Raw genomic sequence first — 17,239 nt, forward strand, 5'->3', positions numbered from 1 at the left:
TGTGTGTGTGTGTGTGTGTGTGTGTGTGTTTATCCCCCCACCATTGCTTGACAACTGATGTTGGTGTGTTTACGTCCCCGTAGCTTAGCAGTTCGGCAAAAGAGACCAACAGAATAAGTACTAAGCTTACAACAAATAAGTCCTGGGGTCGATTTGTTCAACTAAAGGCGGTGCCCCGGAATAGTCACAGTCAAGTGACTGAAACAAGTAAAAGAGTAAAAGAGTCAATGATGAGTACATTGTTAACTTGGTTTGTCATGACGCAGAGTTTGTCAAAATATATTTTACTTATCACTCCTTATTCCCTCACCAAATTGGTATGAATGTTAGTTTTAGTTTTCAGTTCGGTTCCCTAAAGTAGAGGAGAGAATCTGCCCTGTTCAAGGTCTGGTATATTTAGAAATTTCACTCAAATAATACACAGACCACAGAACATATATAACAACTGAAGTGTAGTTACTTCATTTTATCTGCAATAGTGCAAAGATTCTGCTAAGGTAGGTAGGTAGGTGTGTGTGTGTGTGTGTGTGTGTGAGAGCACCCAAAAAACTGCAGCCTACTCTATCCTCAAACAGAACTCAAGTCTGAAGGAAGCAGCCATTTGTTGATTACCAACCATGGCACAACTAAGATAGCAGGGTTCTTTTTTGTTTTTGCTTTCTTTTTTTTTTTTGTTTTGTTTGGTTTTAGCAGAGGACTCTTATAATTTATTTGCCTCAGTAACTATGTAAAGTGGATATGAATAGAAAGTGTATACAGTTTGTATAAAGAAAAGCAAAAGGATGAAGAGGTACAAAAGAAAGGAAAAAAAAAAGAGACGGAGAGAGAAAGAGATGATTAAAAAAATATTAAGACAACATTAAGCACCTATTCACACTCAGAAACACAACAAACACTCAAAAGAGGAAAGGGACAAAGAATAAATCCATTAAACTGGCATGCTGCTTGACTGAAATAAAGGATGCTATGTAAAGAAAAGGAAACATTGAAAGATTGGAAGAACAATATACAGACAACAGGTCTTGAAGCACAGTAGGGGTAATTGGTAAATGACAGAGAAAAAAAATAAAAAATAAAAAAAGGAAGGGAAAAAAAACTGTTGTGAACCTTTAAAGATAGAAGCAAATAATAAACAAGAAAGGATTTATAAAGCTTCTAGAAGACATCCATTCCAAACCAAAAATCAAGTAATTAAACATAAATAGAAAGGGGATAAAAAAAAAAGCAATTAAAGGAGAGAAAAATATATTAATTAACTAAAATAAATATAATGGAGGATGAAAAACTAAAAAATAAAATTAAAAAAAAAAATTAATCGGAGAGAATAAAACGAAAAATTAAAAAATGGATAAAACAAAATAAATGCAAATTTACAATAATGAAAATAAATAGGCATGCTTCTTTGGGGATTTAAATCTAGACAAATTAAAAGGAAATTTAATGGTAAAAAAAAAAGAAAAAAGAAAAAAAAGGAAAAAGAAACCTGAGCAACAAATGTAGCAAATACAAGAGCCATAACGAAATTTTTTAAAAAAGGCTAGAGAATATAAAAATGTGATGTAATAAGAACAAGAAAGAATTTTTAAAAATTATTAAATAATGACTAGATATAAATCAATGGGCATTTTATTTTTTTTCCATGGATGTTTTAATCTTTAACTAGAAGAAATCGTTAAAGAAATAGGTAAAAAAAAAAAAAGATTAAAGCTATCAAATACATCTATTATATATGTGTAAGCCACACTGTTGTCTTATATACATACATACACATGTATGTGTGTGTGTGTGTGTGTGTGTGTGTGTGTGTGTGTGTGTTTGTATGTATGTATGCATGCCAATACAGAATGTCTAGTTAGGAAGCCATTGATAATGTAATCGAGCTAGTTTCCTAAAGTAAATGTGGTGAAGGGCCCTCATATGATGGATAAATTAATTCTGATGACACAATTCCGCAATTGCTTAAGGGATGTTTCATCTTAGAGTAGAGGGAGGAAGTAATTCAGCTCTATTTCTAATGAAATTATGTAAATTCCTAAAATATAAAAAGCTAAAGTAAATTTCAACCCATTCATATTTCTGAAACTAACATCAAACATGTGCATACCATATATATATATACACCCACACATATATGTGTGGGTATGTCTACGGATGACCATTTGTGCATAAATGGTGACATTATATCAGCATTCTCTGTTAACAAATGGCCTTGTGGTTCTCTACTTTCAGAAACGTGTGCAAATATAGAAAACCCTTTCCTTGGGAAACAGGGGAGGGTTAGTGACGGGAAGGGCATCTGACTGTAACTTAATGCTTCATAAATCAGTATTCATCAAACTCATGCTAGTTTGTAAAAGAGATGTAAAAATTAATAGCTGATATAATATACACACACATATATATATGTACATATATATACGTAGTGAATAAGTCATGTGTATGTTTAGTGAATACACATTACAACTTTGTGGTCTTATGGTGTAAACAGCACCTGTGGTTAACCATAGGTGCTATTTATACTGAGCTTGAATGTTATGTTTATTAAACACTCACATGTGAACCTACTTGCAATCTATCCACACACACGCACAATTTCAATGACTTAATCAGGAGGGAGGAAAGAGCGTCTGACCTTTTCAAGTCCTCCAAGGCTACAAATACATAACACACACACACACACACACGTTTCTCTGAAGACTGTTTCTAACGAGAAAACTTGGTTGCAACATGTACAAGGGATATTCCACACTCTTGCTAATATAAGATTATCAGATGTTACATATATTATCATAGCGCCATGCAGAGTGTTAGGAATCTGACTATGCTAACAAACTGAATCGTTAAATGAGATATTGGTTTCTTGCAGAGGCACAATGCCAAAGTTTGTAGGTGGCGTGTGTAATTGATTGAATCGACACTAAAAGGATTTAGCCTCAGAACATACAGTTATGCTTCGAAATACCACTGCATAGCAGTTCGCTGTTGTTTAACCCATGGTCAATCTTGATTAAGCAATTCTATGATAAAAACATTTCCGGCTTTGACCACATCTTTGGAAGGGTACTGAAGATTATATTATCCAATATGATCTGCCTTTGATTAAGAAAGCAGGGTCTGAGTGAGATTTCACTGCTATTTCTAGGGGGTCTCAAGTGGAATACATGGAGCGGTTGTTTCTTACACTAAACTGAATATAGTTTATAATCTCATTTATAACTCAAAAGTTATTGTTTACAGCCTTAAATCAACCTAATGAGGGAGATGTTTAATCAAAATAATTACAGCCACAAGTGTATTGTCTTTTATTAAAACACACTGTAACTGAGTGTGTGGATATGAAAGAGATTTAGCTACTATTCCTAACAGTTTGAGAAACCACACAGAGGTCCACTAATTCGTTTGTCTCTATTAAAAGTAATCTGTAGTATCAATTAATGATACTATATCTTAGCATGTTTAACAAGTATATTATGCCAAACAACAAATCATTTTTCACTTAACACAGGAACAGAACACCTTAATTTGCCCCTATCACACAATAACTGTTATATATATTCCACCCATCCATCAATCCATCTAGCTTTTCCACCCACTATTCCTGGTGGGGTTATGGGGATGGAGTCCTCGGGTACCAACTCCATGGGGTCCTATCAGAAGCAACTATCATTAGACTTTCCAGTTGAATTCCCAAGATTGGCCAACTGAGACTATGGAAATTATCCAGCCATCTTATTCTTGGTCTACCTCTAGATTTCCAACTGGTTGGCCTGGCTTCAAGAATCTGTCTTGTGATTCTTTCCTGCGACATTGTAATCACAGGTGTGTAGTATCAAAGCTGTGACCTCTAAATGCAGAGAAGTGGTGGCTTGACCTGGAGAGATTCAACTGATCTCCAAGTTACACACCCTGCCCAGTAAAGTTACTTCCGAACATAATACTATGCTTCATGTAATAATCATCAAAACACTAACTAGAAATAATTATGTAGTGAGTTAAAAGATAACAACATTAGTTCAATGATGGAAACTGAAACACCTGGTGTAGGGAAAAAAACTGCTTAAAAATATCATGATTCAGGGGTACCATCTGCATCCAAAGCAATGAAGAATGCACAAGGCATCAATTCTAAATGATTTAACAACAGCAGTGAAAAGTGTAATTTCAATTTTGACTAACTGTACTACATACTATATATATATATATATATATATATATATATTTATTCAAATTCAAGTCAATTCGTTGAAGATATAATTCAGTGAGTTAACTTGGGGTTCCTTAATGACAATATATATTCAAGTTAATATCTTTTGACATACATACAGTTTACAGAGTTCTAACATAATTTTTTTTTTTGCTAAATGTTATAATTTTGTATGTATTTGTGTGAATGTGTGTGTGTGTATGTGTGTGTGTGTGTATTTAACCTTATTTTGAGAGGAACTGAAAAGAATAGAATAAATAGCAGAAATAGCAGTGTTTCATATAAGAAATGAAGAAAAAAAGAAAAGAAAAAAAGAGACCAGAATGTGTGTGTATATATATATATATATATATAAATAAAACCACATTGTATACAAACAACAATAATTGGTGCCAACAACAGCTAACAACAAATAGATGGCAGATGGTGACAAGAGAGCAGAATGATTTGCCAAAGTTGTGATGTCATATGAAGTGGTACATAGATGTGCATAAGCAAGTGTTGGAATAAATATGTGTGTGTGTGTGTGTGTGTGTGTGTGTGTGTATGTATGTATGTTAACACATGCACACCCTTGTATATATATATAACACATACACCCACACACACACATACATGTTTTAATGTTACAGCTTGGCTTTCACACTCATATCTTAAGAAAAAAAGTTTATGAACATACAGATGCATACAGAAACACGCACACAATAGATGCATATGCATATATTATTGCAAAGATATATATGCCTGTGTATAAAAACTCACACATGTATACATTAATATGCATATACTTATATGTGCGTGTGTGTATATGTATATATATATATATATATAGATGCATCCACATACTCACACTACACACACAACATACATAATTAATACTTCAATAAAACTGATTGCATTGTTGTGGATGTATATAAAAGATGTGAAAGACAATATGTTGTTTTCTAGTTAGGCCAAATAATGGACAGAAAAAGAAAAGAGAAAAAACAATCATTACTGGGCATGAATAGCATAAATTCTTAAAAAAAGGATCTTTTTTTTTTTAAATACATGTAGTGAAACAGCAAAGACTCATTGCTGGAATTAAAAGATATCTTAGCATACAATAGGATTATAAAATTCAACCTCACCCACACCCTAAGATAAGGAACTAAAACATGTTTCTAAGAATTTTCTTTAATCCTTTTGGTACCAACCTACCCGAGACCGATCATGGCTCTGAAGTGTAAATGTCATGTTTGAAAAATTTCTCAATTAACATGTTAACTGGTTCATTGCTTAACTTTATGCAACAGCCAGTAACAGGCCGAGGCAGTTAATGTGTTAAAATTTTTCATACCAACAGTGTTAATTTATGTTCCAAACACTGATTTGATGATAAAAGTTATTTTACTAAATTCTGCATAATATTTATCAAAGATAGTGTATCTCAACGAAAACATGTTAACATGTTTACTGCAGAAATCAGGTATATCCACTCAAAATTTCATTTATCTTAAACTATGGAAAGCAATTTTATATCCCAATTTATCTTTTGTTGCGGAATGTTATGTTTCAAAACTATTTTCTCTTGAGATGTATCAAGTTCATTGAGGAAACAGAACATGCAGAAATTCTAATTCCATTTAACAGCATTACTGGAATAACCATGAAATTTAATTTCATAGATAAAGAGTTAACCCTTTTGATACCAACCCACTTAAGACTGCCCCAGAGCTCTTTAATACAAAAATGTTTGCTTTAAAGTAATCACAAAACTACCTATCAAAATTTCACCTTAATTCAGATCCTCAACACTAACTTAATAACGACAAGTACTATTTTACGATATTTATTATTTTTGTAATTAATTGAACCAAGGATAGTGCATTTCAAGAAAAATAATGGTTAACGAAAAGCATCATAGAGTATGAAGAAAAGATTCAACTTTAAAGATTTTAAAATGTCCAAGAAATAAATCCCCATGTAATTCCTTAACTAACAGATTGAAGAAAGATAGACTAAAGTAAAACTGAATCTTGTACAAAGTCATGTAGTTGAAAATTAAATTATCATCCAAACAGAAAGAAGCTTCAATATTCTATTTGTTGAAGATTAATAAGTTAACAGTGCAGTTGAGTTAACTATAAATGGCAACATTTTGAACCAAATAAACAAGAAATGGAAGAAAATATTTTCTCAACTGTATTTTTTTTTATCCCCACCACACCCCCACCACTGTGTTTCTGTCTTGAATTCAATAATACAGGAATACTGTAAACAATTTTAAAGCAAAGTGACTTGGTAGGATAATTAGATGAATGTAAGTTATTAATAAAAACCAACAAATAGGATGTCTTTAATGTCTTTAAACTTTTTGATACCAACTTGACTGAGACTGACCCCGAGGTCTATCACACAAACAAACTGTTTTAAAGTGATCTAAATTAAAACCTTCCATCAAAATTCCATGCTAATTTACGTTCTGAACACCAACTGAATAATGACAAAATTATTTTACCAAATTCTTCATTATTTTGGAAATCTATTGAAACCAAAACAGAATATATTCAGAAGGAATATTGGATTCAATTTTTTGGCACAAGGCCAGCAATTTCTTGGTGGGGGGATAAAGTTAGTTATATTGACCCCAGAAGGATTGGAAGGCAAAATCAGCCTTGGTGTGGAATTTGAACTCAGAATGTAAAGATGAAACGCCACAAAGCATTTTGCCTGACATACTAATGATTCTGCCAGCTCACTGCCTTTTTTCAGAAGGAATATCGAAAGGATTAATGCTCTTAAGAAACCTAACATTTACTAACCAAGAAAGTGTTCTGTCAAGCTCTAAGGAATTAATTACAGGGTATATTATGAAATATTGAATAACTGGTGATCTACTGGGATCAACATTCACTTCATACACACACTACTAACAACAGTTGGTCGAAGTCTGACACATGTACACATGAAGAAGGCTTCAAGATGATAAGACACATATCAATGACCAGTTTGTGTTGCCTCTTAGAACAATGAAAATAAACAGGCCCACTCTTAAACACTGATCATGAAATTCATAATCAATAGTATTGGGAGGCTGCCAACTAATGTTCCACAGGATTATGCTATGGCTATTAATCATTACCTAGGAATCTACAAAGCCCATGGTATAATACTGATAATTAATCAATACTTCATTATAAACTGACTAACTCTCCATCTATCTGCATAGCTAGCTCTTATTTGCAATCAGAAAGTTTCCATAAAAGTACATATTTAATTAATTTTGCATATATACCAAAACAAATGGAATTTAAAAAACATAACTAATTTACATCTAGGGCAACTATTTGCAAAAGACTACATTAAAACTTGTTTTGTGGTTCTCCAAACCATATTTTGAACATTCTATTGTGCCTCTATTTATACAAGACTCAAGATCTTTAACATGAAGATGGTGTTGCTGTACTGATGTGAAACACAGCAAGTTGCAAAGTTCTCTATCAATAAGTACCAAACATTTGCGGGTGGCAACACTTGGGGATAACTGCAATCCATTGTTAAAGACAGAAACAGAAATCTCTTGTTGCTCCTTACACAGAGTTAAAGGATTAAGAACAAGATAATATATATGTCAGTATTTTGTCTCAGTTCCTGCAGATTCTAATGGGTACTAAAGATAGAAAAGACATACATCTGTAAAATTGCTTTCACTAACTTTATGCCAATGTCTACATTTTTGAAACAATTAAAACCAAATGCTAGGAGAGGGAAAAATGAATTTTAACTATTAAAGAAAGAAAGAATTCCAAAGAAGCAATTTTTTTTTTTTGCATTTAAGTAATTAATAAATTAATTGATTAATTAAAATTAAGTTTCCCATGTCAAAGAAATAACATTTCAAATGTTGAACGAATTAGTCTAAAATTAGCAAAAATTATTTCACAAATTTAATTATTGTTAATTGAAATAAAACTGTAAGAACTGGGAATGACCTATAGCAGACTTACACTTAGAAATCTACCAACCCTCCAAAAGTTCATTTTTTGCAATTCATAATTGATAAAAAATTAATTCCTGCATATGCATTTGATATTCTTAATTCCAGCATGAGTTTGTGCAAAGCAACAAGCATGAATATATCTCAGCAAATCTACAAAGAATACTTAGAGCAAACAGACGGACATAGTGAAGGAAGAAGGTGGGGGGTGTTTCTAAAAGAGAAGCGAGCCCATAGCAACAAGAAAACAACAGGTACAACAAAAACTGTGGCAAAGTGGTTTCTTTCAGAGTCTGGCATATCCAGACTTACTGTATGATATTTTTGAAGATAATCTCTGGACTGATATGATCTTGGAGTAGGCGTTGATCGCCCGCTAAGTGGTGGAGACGATCGCTCATAACCCGAGCGCCATCTGTTGGCTATTGCATCAAGACTTCCACTCCCTACCCTGCTTTCCAGTTCTTCTGCTCGCTGTTCGGTACTTTCTTTCTCCTCTTGTATCAATCTGAAAAAGAAGTGAAGGGGTAAAGTTAATCAATGTAGAGCCACTTAGCAGTTAATTACTATTATAAAAACAAACAAAAAAAACCGCCCATGATTACTCTTCTCTCCTGCTTAGTATTACCATCATATGATTAACATCTGTTTTAAATAGGCATTAATTAAATGGTTATAAAAAAAAAAACTCCATAATTAATAAGAAAATTAATTAACACCATCATCAGATAGACTATGAAGTTCCTGCTGTATTTAATAATCACATTACTCAATACATACCGTACCAACAATCACTACTTGAAGCTGCTGCTTTTTTTCTTTATATCATAGTCAGGAGTAAAAACAGGGTTTCTGACCCTTCACATGGAGTCTGAGAATAGTGGGAGGAGGGAAGGAATAAGATAGCTTCAAACCAGAGATCTGGCCCAAAATCCTTACAACGTAGCGGCTTCAGCCAAATGCACTCAACATATCAACTGATGGTGTTAGTTCAGGTGACAAGGCAAGATGCATTGATCTAATTGATTCCTAATTTAAATAATTTAAAACAATGACCCACTTCTTCACTAACAAATAATTATCAAATTTGGAATGTACTTAGATGTAAGAAACTTTCTGCTAAAGTTTTAAGTAAACTTGTAAAATTATCTAAGCCTCACTAATACAGAAAACTGGTTTAAAATATCATCATCACCATCATCACCACAACCATTTAAAAAAAAACTAAATGGGTGGAAAGCATCTTTTTTAATAAGTATTATTTGAAATAAGACTCATTTATTTAGTTACTGTTGCTGCTGTAATATAAGACTAAATTTTGAAACAGAAATATTTTTATAATCATATAAACTAATATGATAGTTATACTGGAAATGTTTAACATAAGCAGCAGTGGTACTTCTAATTACTAACAAACTTGGCTTCTTATTTTTCTCCAAAATACACAACTCTATATTTAGTCAATGCATAAAGACACAGCACTAAGTGGAAATGATAAGGATAATTAATGATAATTAACAATAACGATGATGAAGACAAAGATGATAGTGATGGTGAGACAAAAATCCAATACAACATACTGCATATATAAAACAAATAAAAACTGCAGATAATTAATCAATTTTTATAAACCGGAGAAAAGAAAAGAAAAATAGTTAAAAGCAGCAGTGATAAAAATTTGAGAGAATGAAAGAAGAAAATAAACACCACTGTTTCAATCCCTAACACTAATGAAATTTTGAATGATTATGCCTAAATTTTGATAGCAAGCATGTTGCATGTGAAAATGTTTCTAAATATGTTAGCATATTATTTTGCTAGGCTACTTCCTCCTAGCATTACACATCTGCTATTGCAACGGTAACCTGATCTCTGTAAGAAAATCTTAGAAAAATTAAGTAATGATAACAACAGGATTGATCCCACATCTGCTACTTCAATCTAAAAGATTAAAAGCTGGTGAATAAAGAGAGATCATTCAAGTTAGGAGTGAAAGTTAGATAATCTGCTCTGATTATTATGGTGCCAGGTGGAATAATTTAAACACATCAAAACAATAATCTTTTATGTGCAATAAAATCTGTATTAAATCAAAATAGCCGTTTATGTATCATACTTCAAGTAAATATATTGTTGAAAGGCAAATTTACTGCAGTATTCATCCAGAGATAACATCTCTGATAAATATGAGCTGTGTTTAAAAATACTATATCTAAGGGAGACAAAAATCATCCCAGTAGTAAGTGGTGAGAATGTTAGATGTATTTCTGCTCCATTAAGCTTTATCAAAAACATGTACTCCTACTCCAAGTGAAAAATATTCACTGGTATTGCAAATAGTCAATCAGCTGAATAACAATCTGTTATAAGCAATAGAAGAGGTATTAAATTGAAATAGTTGTGTCATACCTTATGTAATTACATTATTAAAAGGCAAATTAACTGTTCTAGTCATAATTATTAATAATCAAGTAGCTAGTAGGTTTTCTTACTCTTTGAATATAATAAAAAGAAGCTATGTTTCTGAAGGAAGCATCCACAGAAAGACAGTGTGATTGGGAAATACCACACTATAACATGTCATTGCATTTGTATCTTCTGTATTATGGATTATGGGTCTTGGATGGCTAGGGGTGGTCACTAGCCTTACAGCAGTCAGGGAAATGTCACCACTGCAATAGTTTCTTTTACTTGTGGCGACATAATGTAAATGTAGCATAGGCCAGCAGCAGTCACTATTTCCCAGTCAGTTGTGTGATGGTGTTCTCTGTTGCTGCTGACCTTAAAGATGTACAGTCATCAAAGGAACTACAACTGAAGGAGAGGATGGCTAAGGTTAGATCCAGTGGATAACCACAAAGAAGTGCCTGTGTGCATGTGTTATAGACCACATACATACACAGGACACAAATACATAAATACATGTATAGGGCCACATATGATAATTTGCATGTACACAAACAGGCAAACTACACACCATTAATATATTGTGTGTGTATATATATATATATATATATATATATATATATATGCATGTATTAGAGCAGACAAGATTCTCTGTGAAATAAGAGACAAGCATACAATTATAATGCATGAAATTCATGGCTCGTTAATCAGAAGCATGAATAAATTGTACACCAGAGGCGATAACAAGCTAGTAGAGGATTCTATGAGGCGAAGGAGTGGTGGTTGAAGACCTAAAAATGAATATAAACATATAAACCACTTAACCAAAGAAAAGAAAATGCCAGAGAAGTGCAAATTATCTTATAGAATGGCTGCCATCTGAGACTTAATGAGTCATGTCGTCTTTATGCTAGTGATCACGGTGAGTTTGTAGTTTAGAGCCTTTAGTTCCAGTTACAACTTCATTACTTTTGACTTTCAGGCACTCTGTGTGCTTAGATTTGCATTGAAGAACTAGCAGTAAAATACTGAAAATAATTAGCATCAAAGACGGGTTGATTTAAATGAGGAGAAGAGGTACTAAAGGTTTTCCAGTTGTGATCTTTTAATAAGAGTGTATGTAATCAAAATAATCTATTTGTCTATCATCATGATTTGTCATCATTTAGCATACACATTTTTATGGTTGCACAGGTTGGATGGAATTTGTTGAGAAAGATTTTCTAAAGTCAGATGCCCTTTCTGTCACCAACCCTCACTTGTTTCCAAACAAGGTAGTATTTCTCATGGCAAGACACGTTTTTTCACAGAAGACTGGAAACAAACAACAGCTTGGAAGATGTTGACACTTGATTACAACCATTATGTGATATCAACACACACACACAATGAGCTTCTTTTCGGTTTCTCTCTACTAAATCTGTTTGCAAGGTTTTAATTGACCAGGGGCTGTAGTATAAGATATGCCTGAGGTGCAGTGTTGTGGGACTGAACCTGAAAGCATATGGTTGGGATGCAAGCTTCTCAACCACATAGCTATGCCTGTGACAATCAATAATTTTCATAAAAAAAAAAGAAAGAAAGAAAAAGAGCCCCATCATACAAAGTTATAAGAATGAGGTTTATATTTTCCTTAGTGTTATTGTTACCACCAACTAAATATATTTAACAATACTTCATTATTCAACATGAATTAATATATCCAAAACAGCCACAATTTAGCTGCTTCATATTTAATTGCCTACTGTTTGCAATATTAAAAAAAAAATCTGGACACCAATTGAAAGATAATAAATAAATGAATAAATTATAGATGCAATTAATTGAAAGCGTATGTTAGTTTTACGCAATATATTTTGTGGTAGCTTTATGTAATGTATTTTGTAATTTATGTAATATATTTTGTGCAGAAACCCATGTTGTCTTTACATAATATCTAGCAATTTTGATACCTATCAGGTGGTTGGAACCACTCTGTGTGTGTGTGTAGATAGACAGATATAGATATTTTGGGTATGTAATTTAAATTATGTCATTTGCACATTGATGTAAATTGCAATGTAAAATAAGCTATATTACTGAAGCACAAATTGATATTTCTACACATTTAAATATGGAAAATTTATATATATATATATAAAACCATGTTTGAATTTATATCCCCCCATCTCTCCTTTTTTGTATTTACCAGAGAGAGACGTACGCATGCATACACAGAGAAAGAGACACACACACACACGTATATATATTCAGAAAAGAGAGACAGACAAAAAGTGTTGTATTTTAGGATTAAAACTCTATGGACAAGAAAGAAAAGATTTCATATCATGGACACAGAATTTAAACTACTTTTAAACAAATGCAAATAGATAAATTACCCCAGCCAACACTTATTTCAAAATAGATATAACATTTTGTGAGAGACAGTTGCTAGTTCTTTTCTCTCTTCTTTTTTTTTTATGTGGATTTATTCATTAAAGACTATTCTGATTCTAGTTTCAGGTGATAAAACAAGATATGCAGATGAAACCTACAGATTTCACTGAAAAAAAAAAGTAATAAATAAAAATGAAATATAAATAAAAAGTAACTGAAATCAACCTAGTCTTCAATGTTACATGAAACCTATACAAAACAAAGCAGTTTCTTACAAATATCATCGTCACATGATATTGTGATGTGATATGACAAGTATTTTCTTTTTGTTTTTATACAAAGATGAAGTAAATTGTAAAAGTGCAAGCAAAAGAAAGGGAGAGGCAAATCCTAATTCGACATTACTAATTTACAGAGACTATACATTCCAAGAACATAAAACACAGCCTCCACCCTTGAACACAGCTAAAAGTCATCTAACTCCCTTCAAGTGTTAGGTTTTTATTGTTTGTCCCAGATAATGATTCAAGGTAACCAAACGGTTTTCAGAGAGCCATGGCAAAAGCTAAGTTTGTTTTTGAGTCATGTCAAGTTTATGGAGGCAACATGACTTGCAGAAAATACCAATTCTATTTTGTGATAGATATTTAACATAGTTACTGAAATAACCATGAAATTTTAATTTTAGTTTAAGGGTTAAAGTTAAGGCAGCAGTAACGTCCATAAAGTAGAGCTACATGTTCTGTGATTTGGGGAAAATCATAAACATGTTCCATGTAAAAAAAACAGCATTTAAGAACCACACTGCCATCTTGCAAGAAAGTTTTTATGCATCAATACTACTAAAAATAAAAAATAAAATAACAAAAAAACATACTGGATCGTTGTTAGATCATAGAGTCTCTATGATATTTCTATTGCTTCCAACATGGCTTCAGCTATCTACAAAGCGTAACTGATACATTTACCGTTCCAGCAGCGTTTCATTTTCCTAAGTTAGTAAACTTAACCTAAGAACTCCTTTTCTTCTGCAAATAGCTCATGCATATCACTAACCTGTAACTACTTGAAACTGAACATTACTGAATCACTCATTGCTCTGATTGATTCAGCAATAGTTTAGGGATTCCTTGAGTCTACTCTGAGCTGGATTGATAGAAGATGACAGTAGTGATAACATTAGTGGTAATGGTGATGATAAAGGACAGTGGCGATGATGAAGATGTTAAAATCTGTTTCACAGATAATGTTCCAACAAAGTTTTGAATAAAAAAACACAGAAAATTAAAGAAAACAAAACAAAACTATACACACACACATCATTATTGTCATTTAATATCCAGTTTTCTATGTTTGCATGGATGGGTCAGATGGAGATTATTGAGGCAGATTTTCTATGGCTGGATGCCCTTCTGTCACCAACCCATACCTCGTTCCAAGCAAGGTAATATTTCCCCCATAACCACACATTTTTCCCCACAGAAGACTAGAAACAAACAACCTCACTTATATGATGGTAATACTCATTTATAATCATCCTATGGTGTCAGAACAGGGACACACACACAATGAACTTCTTTCAGTTTCTGTCCATCAAATCCACTACAAGTCTTTGGCCAGCCCAAGACTGAACCCGAGACTACACGGTTAGTGAGCAAGTTTCCTAACCACACAGCCACACCTTCACCTTATACATATAAAAGCATCAAAAGTACTAACCTAATTTCATTATTGATTGCATCCAGCTGTTCTTGGATCATCAAGGCCAATGTTTGTGCATCTGTATGGCCAGAGGGTGAAAGTAAGTCAACAGCGCCAAATATGGACTCTGTGTCGTCAGTCCCTTCAGTGTCACTGGTATCAAAAGCTTGTTGAACATTAGCCAACACATGTGCTTGTTGTATTTTCTCCCACTCCTGTTCATTCAGTGTGTTCACCTGAAATAAGGAAATAATAGTAATAATAATAACAACAACAATAATAGTTTCAAATTTTGGCACAGGGCCAGCAAGTTTTAGGAGAAGGGACAAGCCAATTACATCAAGCCCAGTACTTAACTGGTACTTATTTTATCAACCCTAAAAGACAGAAAGGAAAAGGTAACCATGGAGGAATTTAAATTCAGAACGAAAAAAATGACAAAATGCCACTAAGCATTTTGCCCAGCATGCTAACAATTATACCAGTCTGCTATTATTATTATTATTATTATTATTATTATTATAATAAAAAAAAAAATAATAATAATAATAATCCTTTCTATTATAGGCACAAGGCCTGAAATTTTGGGGGAGGGGACTAGTCGATTACATCAACCCCAGTGTTTCACTGGTACTTAACTGATCGACCACAAGAGGATGAAAGGCAAAGTTGACCCCACCAGTGTGCTAACGATTCTGCCAGCTTGCCACCTTTGTCAATAATAATGATGATATCTAATGATATCTAATGATGATATCTAAAGACTGATTTACAACAGTTTCAATCTCTATCTTGTTAATGATGTAGCCAGGAGGAAGGAGCCATGCCCAAGACCTCCACAGGTCCTCCGAGATTTCTGAGATCAATATAGCAGATATCTATTTTGAACAACTGCAGGGACATTAAAAAGGAAAAAGAGAAGAAAAAAAGCCTTAGGTCAGATAAGATTTCTAGAGGATAAGAATGGTATGCGGGAAAAGGATTAGCAAAAGTCGTTAGTGCATGGTTAGGGGACTGTATGGGTAACAGGAAGAGGAGAAACTAGCGTACTTCTTGGTTAGTGGAGTTATGCAACCAGTAAGCCTCAAAGAGAGGCACTGTAGGTGCAAAAAAAAAAAAAAAAAAAGATGAGAAGAGTATATTAGAATGACGAAATCTAAAAACCAGATTTTTAAAAATTTTGAATGACACAAAATTTTTATAAAGAAAGAAATTCAAATGAAAGCATTGAATTCTCTTTCACTTTGCCAATGGGCGATACTTCATAGAACTAATTAAAAAATGGAATGCTGGTTTCATGCCATTTTGTGGATCACTTTTTACTTTTTCTTCTGAGGCATTAGTTTTTATTTATTTATTTACTTATTTAATTTACTTGTTACCAAATTTTAATTAATAAATTGGAAAGCTGCTGCTGCTGTTGTCCTTTATTTAGCTCTAGGTCAGCTTTGGTTAAGTAGGCCTATAACCAAAGGTGCTCCAGTCTTTTATTATAACAAGAACCACATTGTCTAATGAGTTATTCCCTTTTTTAAAGATGGGAGGGTGTGGTTTGAGGGAATCTGGCTCTATACAAAAGTTGTTGGTGGTTATGTGAAGAAGATAATGAACCGAAAGGGAAGAAGATGGTAGTATCCTGTTTATAGTACCTACTTTATAGACAAGACCAAAAGGACTTGGAATATTAGATGAACTCGCTGGTTTCATCTAGTTGTACGCAACTAGAGCATGTGGTACAATACATTGAGATCAGTTATAGTATCACTGAATCAATAAAATAAATACCAGCTGTGCAACAGGATTAATTTAACAAACTTCCCTCTTCCCTCAAAATTGTTATCCTTGTGCCAAAAGGAAGAATTCAGGCATTGGAGTCATTATAATCGGCTAGACTCCTCCACCAAATTTCAGACCATGCTAAGCAGAGGAGGTGACACAGTGCCCATAGTCTTTCTGGTCTTTCCCAGATTGGTGGCATTAGAGCAGCAGATGCTGAACTTGAATACTTACAAGCCAAAGTAAGCAGGGAAAAAAATGTTAGTAGAAAGAGAACCAGTGGTTTGGATGGTAGTACTGAGCACAACTCTTCCAGCAGGAAAAGCTGTCTTTTCCTGCTGCCTGTGACAGTCTAATATCGTAAACTGGAGAGTATTGATCTCTCATCTATTCAATGCTATGGAAACTGGAATCTCATCTACGTAATGCTGTAATGCTATGGAACTGGAATTAGTCTATTATATGGACCCCAGTATTTGACTGGTACTTTATTGTATCACCCCTACCCAAGGGATGAAAGTCGAAGTTGATTTTGATGGGATTTGAACTCAGAACATAAGGAGCTGGAAGAACACCACAAATATAATGGCAATATAAAGACTGATTCCATGCCATGGAAAACAAACCATCTAATTACTTATAGAAAGAGGTAAACAGAATAGTTGACTTATGAACAAAATGGCTATTGATTTCTATTATATATATTTTCTCCTCTCTTACCACTTCTTTTTTAGCTTATTTCTTTGCCATCTAGTATATATATATATATATATATATATATATATATATATATATAT

The 17,239-nt window shown here is 33.2% G+C and overlaps 1 protein-coding gene across 1 annotated transcript in view; it reads right to left on the reverse strand.

Moving 5' to 3' along the window:
- The window catches only part of LOC106869751 (liprin-alpha-1), a 323,919-nt gene that overhangs the window by 69,869 nt on the left and 236,811 nt on the right, over positions 1–17,239 (reverse strand). Inside the window, exons 11-12 of the mRNA XM_052969123.1 lie at positions 14,685–15,017; positions 8,496–8,691 (exon numbers count right to left, since the gene is read on the reverse strand). Coding sequence (XP_052825083.1) covers positions 8,496–8,691; positions 14,685–15,017 — 529 coding nt within the window. The remainder of the gene's footprint in view (positions 1–8,495; positions 8,692–14,684; positions 15,018–17,239) is intronic.

This window comes from Octopus bimaculoides, chromosome 7 (assembly GCF_001194135.2).
Source record: "Octopus bimaculoides isolate UCB-OBI-ISO-001 chromosome 7, ASM119413v2, whole genome shotgun sequence".
NCBI classification, from domain to species: Eukaryota; Metazoa; Mollusca; class Cephalopoda; order Octopoda; family Octopodidae; genus Octopus; species Octopus bimaculoides.